The following is a 12,612-nucleotide window of genomic DNA, read 5'->3' as shown; positions in this document are numbered from 1 at the left end:
GCTGACAAGCTGCTCTGCTTGTGAGCCCAGATCAGGCCCTGTCTTTTCACCAGACTATACCACCACGTACACCTGCATCCCCCTGGCCAAACCCTCATCACCGACCTTCACTGCACTGTACGTACCTGCTAGGAGAGTGTGTAGCCCTGGGAGAGCACACCGACAGACACAGAGAATAGGATGGTCTTTGCCAGGGGCTTGGGGGAAGTGGAAACAGGGTTGCTATTCAGTGGATGAAGAGTTTCAGTCGTGTAGGATGAAAAGTTCTAGAGATGTGCCGTGCAACATTGTGCCTACAGTTAACAAGACTGTACTGTGCACTTAAAAATTTTAGGGGAATGGGACGCCTGAGTGGCTCAGTGGGTTAAGCAGCTGCCTTCAGCTCAGGTCATGATCCCAGCATCCTGGGATCGAGTCCCACATCGGGCTCCTTGCTTGGCAGGGAGCCTGCTTCTCCCTCTGCCTCTGCCTGCCATTCTGTCTGCCTGTGCTCGCTCTCTCCCCCTCTCTCTCTCTTTCTGATAAATAAATAAATAATCTAAAAAAATTTTTTAGGGAAAAGATCTCATATTAAGTGTTCTCACCACAACCCAGGAAGGAGGGAAGGAAGGAAGCAAGAAGGGAGGAGAGAGGGAGAAGGAAAGAAATTTGCCACAATCAAACGACCAGCTGTGGAAACAAGGGCTGTATTTATCATGAACAGCTACATGTTGTTATGAGTATTTGTGATCTTGGTTATAGGGTATCAATGAGAAGAGTAAACATCACCCAAGGATTTGACATCTTCTTTCAGCTAAAGGGTTAGTTTGTGTTTTTTAGTACTCAGGATAGTTGTATCGTGTGAAACAGAAGTATAACTTTGTTATTTATTTGGAGATGAAGTATGATTTAAGGGACTATGTATGGGTGCCAAGTTTATAAGGGGTGGACTGTGAACTGTGATGGTTAATATTATGCACCAACTTGGCTAGGCTACAGCACCCGTTCTTTAATCAAATACTAATCTAAATGTTGCTGTAAAGGTGTTTTTGGAGATGTGGCTAACGTTGACAATCAGTTGACGTTAGGTTGACATACTGATTTACTCTGGACACATAAACTCCCAGTGAAGTAAATAGTCTAACAATTCATTACCCTTGCAGATGAAAACATGAGATTCCAGAGACTAACTGATATGCCCAATATCACACGGCCAGCGAGCCCCAGAGTCAGGATTTGAACTGAAAGACCAGCTCCAGGGTCTGAGCTCTAAACCACCACACTATGCTGCCTCCAACTGAGCTAGGTCTACGTGACCTGATGTGAAATAGTCTCCAAGCTATCCTAGTAATTCCAAAATTGAGGTGCACATCAGGAAGTATACCGTGCTAACACTTACGATCAAAAGTATCTCATTTAGTTTGATCATTATTCTCCCTGAATTTTACAAAGGTAGAGCTCCACGGTCTGTTGGCTTCCAGGGAGGGTTCTGCATTCTGAAAGCACTGACTCCAAAGTCCTTATAGATGGTTGGATGTCTCTCTCTGGGAACTTCCAATATTTAATCTAAGCAATCAAAACTTTTATGATTATTGGGCCTTGAGATAATTTTTCTTTCTTTTCTTTTTTTAAAAGATTTTATTTGAGAGAGAGAATGAGAGGCGGAAGGGTCAGAGGGAGAAGCAGACTCCCTGTTGAGCAGCAAGCACGATGTGGGACTCGATCCTGGGACTCCAGGATTATGACCTGAGCCAAAGGCAGTTTCTTTCTCTCTCTCTCTCTCTCTTTTTTTTTTTTTTTTTTAAAGATTTTTATTTATTTATTTGATAGACAGAGATCTCAAGTAGGCAGAGTTGCAGGCAGAGAGAGAGAGAGGGGAGGAAGCAGGCTCCCCACTGAGCAGAGAGCCTGAGGTGGGGCTCGATCCCAGGACCCTGGGATCATGACCTGAGCCAAAGGCAGAGGCTTTAACCCACTGAGCCACCCAGGCGCCCCCCAAAGGCAGTTTCTTAACCAAGTGAGCCATCTGGGCGCCCCAAGATAATTATTCTTTCATTGTGCATGAGATTTGTAGAGCCTTTTCACTTAGATATCAGTATATGGAAGTTTCTTCTCTGGGGATATTTGGTTTCTTTAGGAAAAAATCCTATAGTCTTTCTGTTACCTGGCTACTGACTTTTTTTTTTTAAGATTTTAAAATTATTTTTAAGTAATCTCTACGCCCAACTTGGGGCTGGAACTCACAAACCCGAGATCAAGATCAGTATCTGAGTCAATATTTTTATTTTAAGAAAATTTCTAAGTGAGTGCTGTGTCCAGCATGGGGCTTAAACTCGTGACCGCAAGATTAAAAAAGTCTCATAAGCCACTGACTGAGCCAGCCAGGCGCCACTAGATTGACATCTTTTATTAGCTAATCCTTCCAAGGCCTTTCTTTGAAAATTGGTACTTGTTTTTCAAGTCCTTTTGAGTCATTTTAGTGTAGTTTCAGAAGGAGCAGATATATATATATATATCAACCTGTCTTACGCGACCAGTATTACCTCAAAGATGAACTTTTATAAAGAATTTACTTGTGTACTATTAAAATATTGACTCAGATAGGGTGTCTGGGTGGCGCAGTTGGTTAAGTGACTGGTGATCTCAGCTGAGGTCTTGATCTCAGAGTCATGAGTTCAAGCCCCACATTGGGCTCTGTACTGGGCGTACAGCCCACTTAAAAAAAAAATTGACTCAGATAGAGGAGGATGCCTGGTTGGTAGAGCATGAGCCTCTTGGTCTTGGGGTTGTGAGTTCCAGTCCCACAGTGAGTACAGAGCTGGCTTAGAAATTTTTTGTTTTGAATAAAAATATTGACTCAGATATTCTCATTCTGTACTCACTGCTTACTCACTACTTTTCTGGATATAGCTTTCTTGGGATAGTAAGTTTCCTTTAGCTACATCTTTTGTAACTCATAGTAAGTCCCTTCTGAAGCTAACTTTGTAGACTGTTTCTCAGATTGAAAGTCATCTGAGACGATTTCACACAAAATTCCAGAACTTATTTCACTCTTCAGTAGTAGAAAGTAGAGTATCCATTTTTCCACTTCCAACACTGGAACACTACTCTTGACATTTTCACTATGAAGAATGAATTCTGAAAAAATGCACACTGATCAACAAAGTGGCCACCTCTTAAGAAAAAATTTCCACCTAGGACACTCATGCCAGCTGTGCCTCAAACACTGCCGTGAAGCTGGTATTCTGCACATTGTTCAGATAATGATCACATCTCCTGTCTGCTCCGCCCTCCAGGTTTCCCTAACATTTTCCCCTTGGTGTTATTTTCTCTCTTCAGTCCTGCCAGGCAATTTAAACAGAAGACAGCCATGCGCACATCAATTTAAATAATCATGTAAATTTTTTAAGAAAAAAAAATCAAGACGAGGACTATCCGTGGCTTTCCAACTTCTATATATTTTTTTAAATATTTATTTATTTATTTATCTGACAGACAGACATGACAAGTAGGCAGAGAGGCAGGCAGAGAGACAGGGGGAAGCAGGCTCCCTGCTGAACAGAGAGCCCGATGCGGGGCTCAATCCCAGGACCCTGAGATCATGACCTGAGCCGAAGGCAGAGGCTTAACCCTCTGAGCCACCCAGGCACCCCTCCAACTTCTATTAATTCTATTCTCATCTGTTCTAAAATCTACCCCCCCCTCCTTTTTTTTTTTTTTTTACCAAGTCTGTGGTCTTAGGATATTATAACAGAAGAGTGAGTCTGTATCTCAGGATGGGGTCCCTTATTTCTATCTCAGCACCAGACAAGTCAGATATAATCATTAACGTGTTGTCGTAGGTAAGGTTTTTCAGGATTTACCACTCCCTAGGTGTGACTACAGATGCCATTACCATTTTTAAGAAATTTTTAAGATTTTATTTATTTGAAAGAAAGAGAGAGGGAGGGCATGTACACAAGCAGGGGGACTGGGAGGGGGACAAGCAAGAGGGAGAGGCAGGCTCCCCGCTGAGCAGGGAGCCCAATGCAGGGCTCAATCCCAGGACCCTGGGATCATGACCTGAGCTGAAGGCAGAGGCTTTAACCCACTGAGCCACCAGGCACTCCTGAAAGCAGATGCTTAACTGACGGAGCCACCTAGCTGCCCGTAGATGCAATTATTTGACAAAATAATTGCCCGACATATGGCCCAATATAGAGAAACAATGGTATAAGCTCCCCCTAGATATATCCATCTGTGTAAGTGCATCAGGAGATTCAGTGGTTCTTATACCTGGCCTCTCAAAATTATGCTAGACTCAAAATAAAATAATGTTTCCTAGAACAATGAAGTTATATTTAAATATAGTATTGGGAAAATAGCTACTAGTAACTCAGATACCAAAGGACCCGGAGCCCTCTTTACCCTGGAAGTAATGAAGAGGCTTTATAGCATCCATGGCACCCATCAAAATGTCTACAAAAAAACAAGTGGTGAATACAAGTGAATTCTTCCTAGAAAGAACTATGGCCTCCAAAATGTTAAGAATCATTCATTAGGGATAGAAAAAAGGGCAGATACTGGACGAAATTTGCTTCTTCCTACAGCTCCCTAAACCACATGCTTCACCACACATCACTGAGCCTTGTCCAGACCACATGAAACTAGTGGTTCAGACCAAATTCCACAGAAAATTATTTGAATGTCACTCTGTCTGATCTTCTGGACTTTACGCATTTAGAGTCCTAAGTCCTGCCCACTAACCAATTTCTCCATTCCACCTAGTGTTATAGACTGTAGTTGGTTAAGCAATTGTAATTTCAGAGGAAGAAATGTCCTTTGTCCTCTGGGAGTACCACTCTTTCAAATGTTCTAGAATCTTCCCTCTTCCCTTTCAGTGGAAATGTTACACCCACACTTATGTCCTTATGTCTTTTTTCCCTTCCCATGCAATTTTTCCACTTGACACAACCACCATTTAAATCTTAGGGGCGCCTGGGTGGCTCAGTGGGCTAAGCCTCTGCCTTCGGCTCAGGTCATGATCTCAGGGTCCTGGGATGGAGCCCCACAACGGGCTCTTTGCTCAGCAAGAAGCCTACTTCCTCCTCTCCCTCTGCCTGCCTCTCTACTTGTGATCCTTCTATCTCTATCAAATAAATAAATAAAATCTTTAAAAAAATCAGCAGTACTGTTAAACAATATGCTAGGGCTTTCCTAGATAGAATGGGCAGGAAAGGGGGGAATATGGTAAGTTTAACGGAGGAAACCTCATCTATACAATTAAGAACAACAACAACAACAACAAACTCACTAAGCACACTTCTACCTTTGCCAATCCTGCACGAGGCTTTGGGATCATAAATATTACATGGTCCCTACGTTGGAGGTGAAACTTCTACCACACATGTAAAATAATTCCCTATTCTGAACTCAGAAAGAGATGGAGGGAAAACCTGACTCTAGTTAGAGACAGCGATCATGCCTGACGTTCATATATCATTTTGGTGTTTATAATCAATTCTTTTTTTTTTTAAAGACTTTATTTATTTATTTGACAGAGAGAAATCACAAGTAGATGGAGAGGCAGGCAGAGAGAGAGAGGAGGGAAGCAGGCTCCCTGCCGAGCAGAGAGCCCGATGCGGGACTCGATCCCAGGACCCTGAGATCATGACCTGAGCCGAAGGCAGCGGCTTAACCCACTCAGCCACCCAGGCGCCCCTATAATCAATTCTTAATTGATTTTTTAAGACTACATAAAATTATATAATGAAAATATGGCTCAATAAAAGTGGCTACATAAAAAGATTTTCAGCCATTCCAAAGTGAAGTAAATGCCTCACAGCACACACACTGATCACGACTAAAATTAACTGCTCGTGCCGAAGGAAAAGGATCCCAGATGGAAGCATGGATCTGTAGGAAGGAATGAAGACCACTGGAAAGGGCCGTGTCTGGGAATTATTTACATAAAATTGTTTACAATATCATAGACTAGTTTTTAAATCTCCTTTAAAGACTACTGTTGGGTTTAAACATAGGTAGAAATAAAATATATGACAGCAATACAAAAGATGGGAGGCAGGAAATGGAGATATGCTACCAGAAAGTTTCTAGACCATGCTTGATATAGTACAATATTACTTGAACATGGACTACATTAAGTTGAAAATGTAAGTTATAAACCACTAAAAAACAACAGAAAAAAAAAACAGAGCTAATAAATAATTGAGGTCATACGGACTCATAAAAAATAAACAATTGATCCAAAAGGATGCAGGTTATTTTCTTTAAGATTTTATTTATTTATTTACTTGAAAGATAGATAGATATAATGTACAAGCAGGGGGACTGGCAGAGGAAGAGGGAGAAGCAGGCTCCCCACAGAGCAGGGAGCCCCACATGGGCTTGATTCCAGGACTCTGAGATCATGACCCAAGCTGAGGGCAGACACTCAACTGCCTGAGCCACCCAGGTGCCCCTAGGATGCAGGCTTAGCAAGAAAACAACAAAAATGACTCCAAGAAAATCAGCAGCAAGATGAGAGACATTTATCCAAATGACATAAAAAAATGAAATTAAAATGGTCGAAACAGTGTGGAGATTCCTCAAGAAATTAAAAATATAACTTCCCTATGACCCGCAATTGCACTACTGGGTATTTACCCCCAAAGACACAGATATAGTGAAAAGAAGGGCCATCTGTACCCCAATGTTTATAGCAGCAATGGCCACGGTCGCCAAACTGTGGAAAGAAACAAGATGCCCTTCAATGGACGAATGGATAAGGAAGATGTGGTCCATATACACTGTGGAGTATGATGCCTCCATCAGAAAGGACGAATACCCAACTTTTGTAGCAACATGGACGGGACTGGAAGAGATTATGCTGAGTGAAATAAGTCAAGCAGAGAGAGTCAATTATCATATGGTTTCACTTATTTGTGGAGCATAACAAATAGCACGGAGGACATGGGGAGTTAGAGAGAAGAGAGTTGGGGGAAATAGGAAGGGGAGGTGAACCATGAGAGACTATGGACTCTGAAAAACAATCTGAGGGTTTTGAAGGGGCGGGGGGTGGGAGGTTGGGGGAACCAGGTGGTGGGTATTATAGAGGGCACGGATTGCATGGAGCACTGGGTGTGGTGCAAAAATAATGAACACTGTTATGCTAAAAATAAATAAAAAATAAATTTTAAAAAATGGTCAAAACCAAAAAGTAGAGATTGTCAGGATGAATGAAAAGGCAAGACTCAATCAAAAAAAGGTTTTCTACAGAAAACCAAGTCTAAATATAAAGACACAGAAAAATTAAAAAGATGTAATACGCAAACCCTGATCAAAGAAAACTGGGATGGTTCTTTTAATATCAAAGTAGATTTCAGAACAGGGACTACTACCAGAAATAAAGATGTTCATTTCATAATCACAAAGGAATTAACCTCATTACAAAAGAATCTTAAATGTACATACACCTAAAACAGAGTGTTAGAAGATACAAAACAAAACTGACAGAACTGAAAGAATAAGACAAATTCATGATTATAGCCAAGGATTTCAAGTGTCCACTCTCACTACATGATTGGACAAGCAGACAGAAAAATCAGTAGGAGGACAGAAGACTTGAGCCTATCAACCAACTTGACCTGATTAATTTAGTGTATAAAACCCTCCACCTAAATAGGAGAATACATGTCCTCTTCAAGTACATATAAAACATTCACCAGTACAGACCGTGATCTAGGCTACAAAAGGATTTTTTTTTTTTTTAAGATTTTATTTATTTGACAGAGATCACAAGTAGGCAGAGAGGCAGGCAGAGAGAGGGGGGAGCAGGCTCCCAGCCAACCAGAGAGCCAGATGTGGGGCTTGATCCCAGAACCTTGGGATCATGACCTGAGCTGAAGGCAGAGGCTTTCACACATTGAGCCACCCAGGTACCCTAAGGATTTATTTTAAAAAGATTTTATTTATTTATTTGACAGACAGAGATCACAAGTAGGCAGAGCAGCAGGCAGAGAGAGAGGGGGAAGCAGGCTCCCTGCTGAGCAGAGAGCCTGATGCGGGGCTCGATCCCAGGACCCTGGGATCATGACCTGAGCCGAAGGCAGAGGCTTAGCCCACTGAGCCACCCGGGTGCCCCATAGCTACAAAGGGATTTAATTCCAATTCACAGTGGAACTGAACTAGATATCAGTAACAGAAAGATAGCTGGAAAACCACCAAATATTTAGATACTAAATATTAGATACTAATATTCCAGGGGTCAGAGAAGAAATCAGGAGAATCTGGAAAGCTATTTTGAAATGAATGAAAATGAAAACAGCATAACAAATTCGTGGCATGTGGCCAGAGGAGTGCTTACAGAGAAATATATACCATAAACACTTATATTAGAAAAGAAAAAAGTGGCTCAGTCAGTTAAAGCAGCTGCCTTCGGCTCAGGTCATTATCCCAGGGTCCTGGGATCAAGTCCCACATCAGGGTCCTTGCTCAGCAGGGAGCCTGCTTCTCCCTCTCCCTCTGCCACTCCCCCTGCTTGTGTGCTCCATCTCTTTCTCTGCCTGCCCCTCTGCCTGCTTGTGCGTTCTGACAAATAAAATTAAAATTTAAAAAAAAGAAAAGAAAAAATTCTCAAACCAATGATCTAAATGTCCAGCTCAAAACAGCTAGAAAGAGAGCAAACTAACCCAAAGCAAAGAGAAAGAAGGAAAATAATACAGATGACTACAGAAGTCAAATAGAAGCCAGAAGGAAGACTGATCAAGAGGACAGAGGACACAAATGACAACGCAGGGTCCCTACGTCAGGACAGGTAAGTGACTTGGCTAAGTTCTCACAGTTAGGTATGGGGAACTGGCTGTCCTGGGAAAAAACCTCCGTCCCTTTCTGAGTGGGATGAGCCCAGGGGCATAGAAGTCTGGCTGAGTCCGGTCTCTGCCCATCAGAGTCCCCAGGCGTTCAGAGCCCTCTCAGGAGGAAGGACTCTCCCATGGCCGACAGGTATAGTGGGGAAAGCGGGGGAGAGCAGGAAAAACAGGACTCCGATGTGCCCAACGCGCTGGGGCACAAACATACCATGGCATCTCCTCAGCTGTAAGATGAAACCCACAGACCGGATTCATTTTGCCAGGTGTTTGGTGTGCTTCAGGCCTTGGCCTTGGCCTATCTGCACCACCAATTACAGCAGAAGGGGACGGATGGGCTCAAATCAAATCAAGGCGGGGCTGAGGGACAAACCAACAAAGTCCCGCCACAAGATCATTCACCCAGCGCTCCCCCAGGAAACAGCGAGATCTGCAGCTCCCAGAGCACAGAGCAAGGCAAGAAGGCAGAGATTATTTTATTTATCAGTGTTTAACAGGCCCCACTGGGCTCTTTCCTCCCAATGCTAGGCTCTGCTCACTGTGTTTCAACGAGTGACCCACATGCCAGGCCTTGAGCAGCAGCCTCCGACTGCAGGCCGACCGGTCGCCTTTGTCCTCAGACTCGAGGATTTCCTGCAGAAGCTAGAACGAGGTGGACTAATTTGTTCTAAACGCCTGTTTCTCCCACAGCATCTCACAAACCTCAGATTCTTGGCCTATGCCAAGGTCGCCAAGAGGGTAAATGCTTTCATCTGTGAAGCGTGCGGAAACTCACAATGTGTCTGTCGAGAGGCAGAAACAATTCACTACGCATCTCCCTTCAGAGAACAATAAATGCAAATTCAGGATATAAACGCATCATCATGATGGAGAAAACCCTCTCGGAATTCGACAAATGTTTTTGCCAAGGTTTTGAGGCATATTTATCACCAAAACTGGCTGTTGCGTCAATGCGGTGAGTGTCTTCTGCCTAAAAGTTTCAGCAATTCAACTCCTAGTTGGCTTAATCCCTTTGGATAGAGACACTTTAATTCTTTTCAAATTGATTCAATGACATGGCATCAAGAGAGTATTTAGAGGGAGGAGGGCAGTCAGCCACAACCTAACCATGAAAGATCCCCTCATGCTCTCAGGCCTTGGCCACAGGCCTTCTTCCAGAGCAGATACCAGTGCTCCCTGTAAATTCCAGCACGTGCTCGTTCATGACCCTATACACTCTAATTCTCATTCACACCGAGTCCTTGGTTCCAACCCACCTATGAAATCACCTGTTAGCAGAGTTTGTGATGCTCCCAGAGCAATACAATAAATGCAAATGCGTTTTGTAATCTGTAAAGTGCCATCGAGGTCAGGCACCATCACACCGGATGTACTTTCTAGATGCTACTCTTTCCTTGAGGGCAGGGCTCTTGGAGGTAGACGAGGCGGGCAGGTGAGGGAGCCAACATTCAGCTTGTGCCCAAGGAACTGGGCACACCAGACCACACCTGCCACACTTTCTCCTGCCATTCTGAGCTCCCAGCTGATAACAGGCCTGGCAGAGCTAAGAGGTCTCCTGCTCTAGGGGCCCATTACTGGGGGAGAAGCTCTTTGTTGTCTGGTCAAGAGGGGATAAGAAAGAAGGCATCCCAAGTCAATCTGCTCTATGTTAAAAATCTACCTCAAATCCAGTGACTTCTCCCCAGTCCCACCTCTACCACCCTGTGCCAGTCTCTCCGTTTATTAGCTGGACCAGTGCGGTAGTCCTACCTGGTCTGTGTCCACTCTTGCCCATGATGCTAAGTTTCTGACATGGAATAAAAATCCGTCATTTGATAGGGTTAGTCAGTTTAGGGTATGCCCCCATAAAAAAACCCTCCAAATAAATTCCATTTGAGAGAGAAAAAAAAAATCCGAAGTTTCTGTCACAGTTCACAAATTGGTTTTCTCAGGAAAACCATGTCCCAGAACTTGTCTATTTGCTGTCAAAATTCCATAAGGGACTACCAAGAAGTATCTGAGTTTCACACCTAGGTGATACCCATCCTGAGTCTGCTTCCCTTCACACAGAGCAGAGTGGCTGCAGTGGTGGCAAACAGCCTGGAAAGGGACCCATCAGGAGGTATTCCAAGGCCAACTGGTAAAGCATTCCATCTCTTATTTGGGAACCATTCACCTCCTTGGGTAAGTCCCGGAACAGCCAGAGAGAAAAGAAGACATAATTTTATTACAACAATAACGAGGTTGGGATGCCTGGGTGGCTCAGTTGGTTAAGCCTCTGCCTTTGGCTCAGGTCATGATTCCAGGGTCCTGGGATTGAGCCCTGCATCGGGCTCCCTGCTCAGCAAGGAGCCTGCTTCTCTCTCTCCCTCTGCCTGCCGCTCTGCTTATTTGCGTGCTCTGTCAAATAAATAAATAAAATCTTTCAAAAAAAAAAGAATACAATAACGAGGTTGATCTTATATTAGCATCAGAGAAACAGAATCTGGAGAAAGCTTCCAAGAACGGTGAGACTATGGCCCATTCAGATGTCAATCCTCTCACCCCTGGAGAAGACCTGCCAATCTCAGAGAAGTGGGGAACCCAAAAGATGACGAGATGAGATCAGAACTCTCATCTGGCTTGAGCCAGGAATGAGGACGCATGGTGGAATGAGAGACGCCACACTGCCTTGGAGTCTATAAATTTATTGAGTAGACATGAACTCAGTGTCAGAAATATCCAATTCGGCTTGGTTCCAATGTGGCTGATGTCCAACTGCAGCAGAGACGAACGGAGGTAAAGAGAAGACCCGGGGACGCTGGCAAGGGGACACGGAACGAAACAATCCTCCGTTAATGTAAAAGCGGGCGTCGTGCAGCCAGTGAGTCAGTTAGCAGAGGCGGGGAGACGTGGTGTTTAAAGAGCAGGGATAAAAACCAGAGTCAGCGGGAACCTTCAGGAGAGGAGAGGGCCAGAGCACAGAGAGGAGGAGACCTGCTGGGTCACTTGGGGAACACAGTGACCACGTCGTAGCCCTCAGGGGGTGTGACTCGCTCCCGGGCGTGCTTTTCACAGTAGATTTGGTCCTCCACGAAGAAGTGGCCCTTCTGTTTCAGGTTGGTGCCACAGTCAGCGCACACGTAACACTCAGGGTGACGGTGGCGGTCTCGCAGCTTCACGAACACGCCGCTGCAGGAGGGAGGCAGGAAAGGGCTCCATTAGTGACAAGCCCCATGGCTGGGGGGTGAGGGGGTCTTTCCATGAGGCCCATCAAAGGGCAGATCAGGGCCTCATAAAGCCACCGCTCATTCCTGGGCTCCTCACACATTACTCCCTCTTCAACAGGGCGGCCCTCTCTCTGCTTTGATGTTAGTCACACCCAACGGGCTCTGTGGCCAAGGAGAACCTTCACACCTGGCTCTGGACCAAAGGCCTACGTGGTCTCTCTGCTTTATTTGCCAGGCAGGAATTCTTCCCCATCGCACCCAAAATGGGCACCATCTGGCACTTTCCACAGCGTGGTTTATTCCACCTGTGGGGCCTCCGACACTGGGGAGAGGTGGATACTCACACAATACCGGTGCCACATTTGTCACACATGGGCAACTTCTGGGCATTTCCAATCGACGCTGCCACTTTGGTGACTGGTGCCTTGACGCTTCTGAAACCTGAGGGCTTGCTGGGATCCCCTATAATGAGGAAAACACTTGGGTTGGCCAGGAAAGGTGGGGTTGCCGAAGTTTCATTGAGCTTTTGCGGAGTTGCTTATATGTATGTTCCAGCAAGTTCCTGGAGTAAAACAAACCTGACTCCACTGTGTGATCCT

At 44.6% G+C, this 12,612-nt stretch overlaps 1 protein-coding gene across 1 annotated transcript in view; it reads right to left on the bottom strand.

The window, feature by feature from the left end:
- Nucleotides 1-11,475: 11,475 nt before the first annotated feature.
- Nucleotides 11,476-12,612, bottom strand: part of PDLIM1 (PDZ and LIM domain 1) — a 45,807-nt gene continuing 44,670 nt past the window's right edge. Inside the window, exons 6-7 of the mRNA XM_059169398.1 lie at nucleotides 12,358-12,475; nucleotides 11,476-11,975 (exon numbers count right to left, since the gene is read on the bottom strand). Of these exons, the coding sequence (XP_059025381.1) occupies nucleotides 11,789-11,975; nucleotides 12,358-12,475 (305 nt within the window). The 3' untranslated portion in view covers nucleotides 11,476-11,788. The remainder of the gene's footprint in view (nucleotides 11,976-12,357; nucleotides 12,476-12,612) is intronic.

Source organism: Mustela lutreola, chromosome 4 (genome assembly GCF_030435805.1).
Source record: "Mustela lutreola isolate mMusLut2 chromosome 4, mMusLut2.pri, whole genome shotgun sequence".
Taxonomy (NCBI): Eukaryota; Metazoa; Chordata; class Mammalia; order Carnivora; family Mustelidae; genus Mustela; species Mustela lutreola.
The sequence above is the reverse complement of the archived record's forward strand: the minus strand, read 5'-3'. Positions and strand labels throughout refer to the sequence as shown.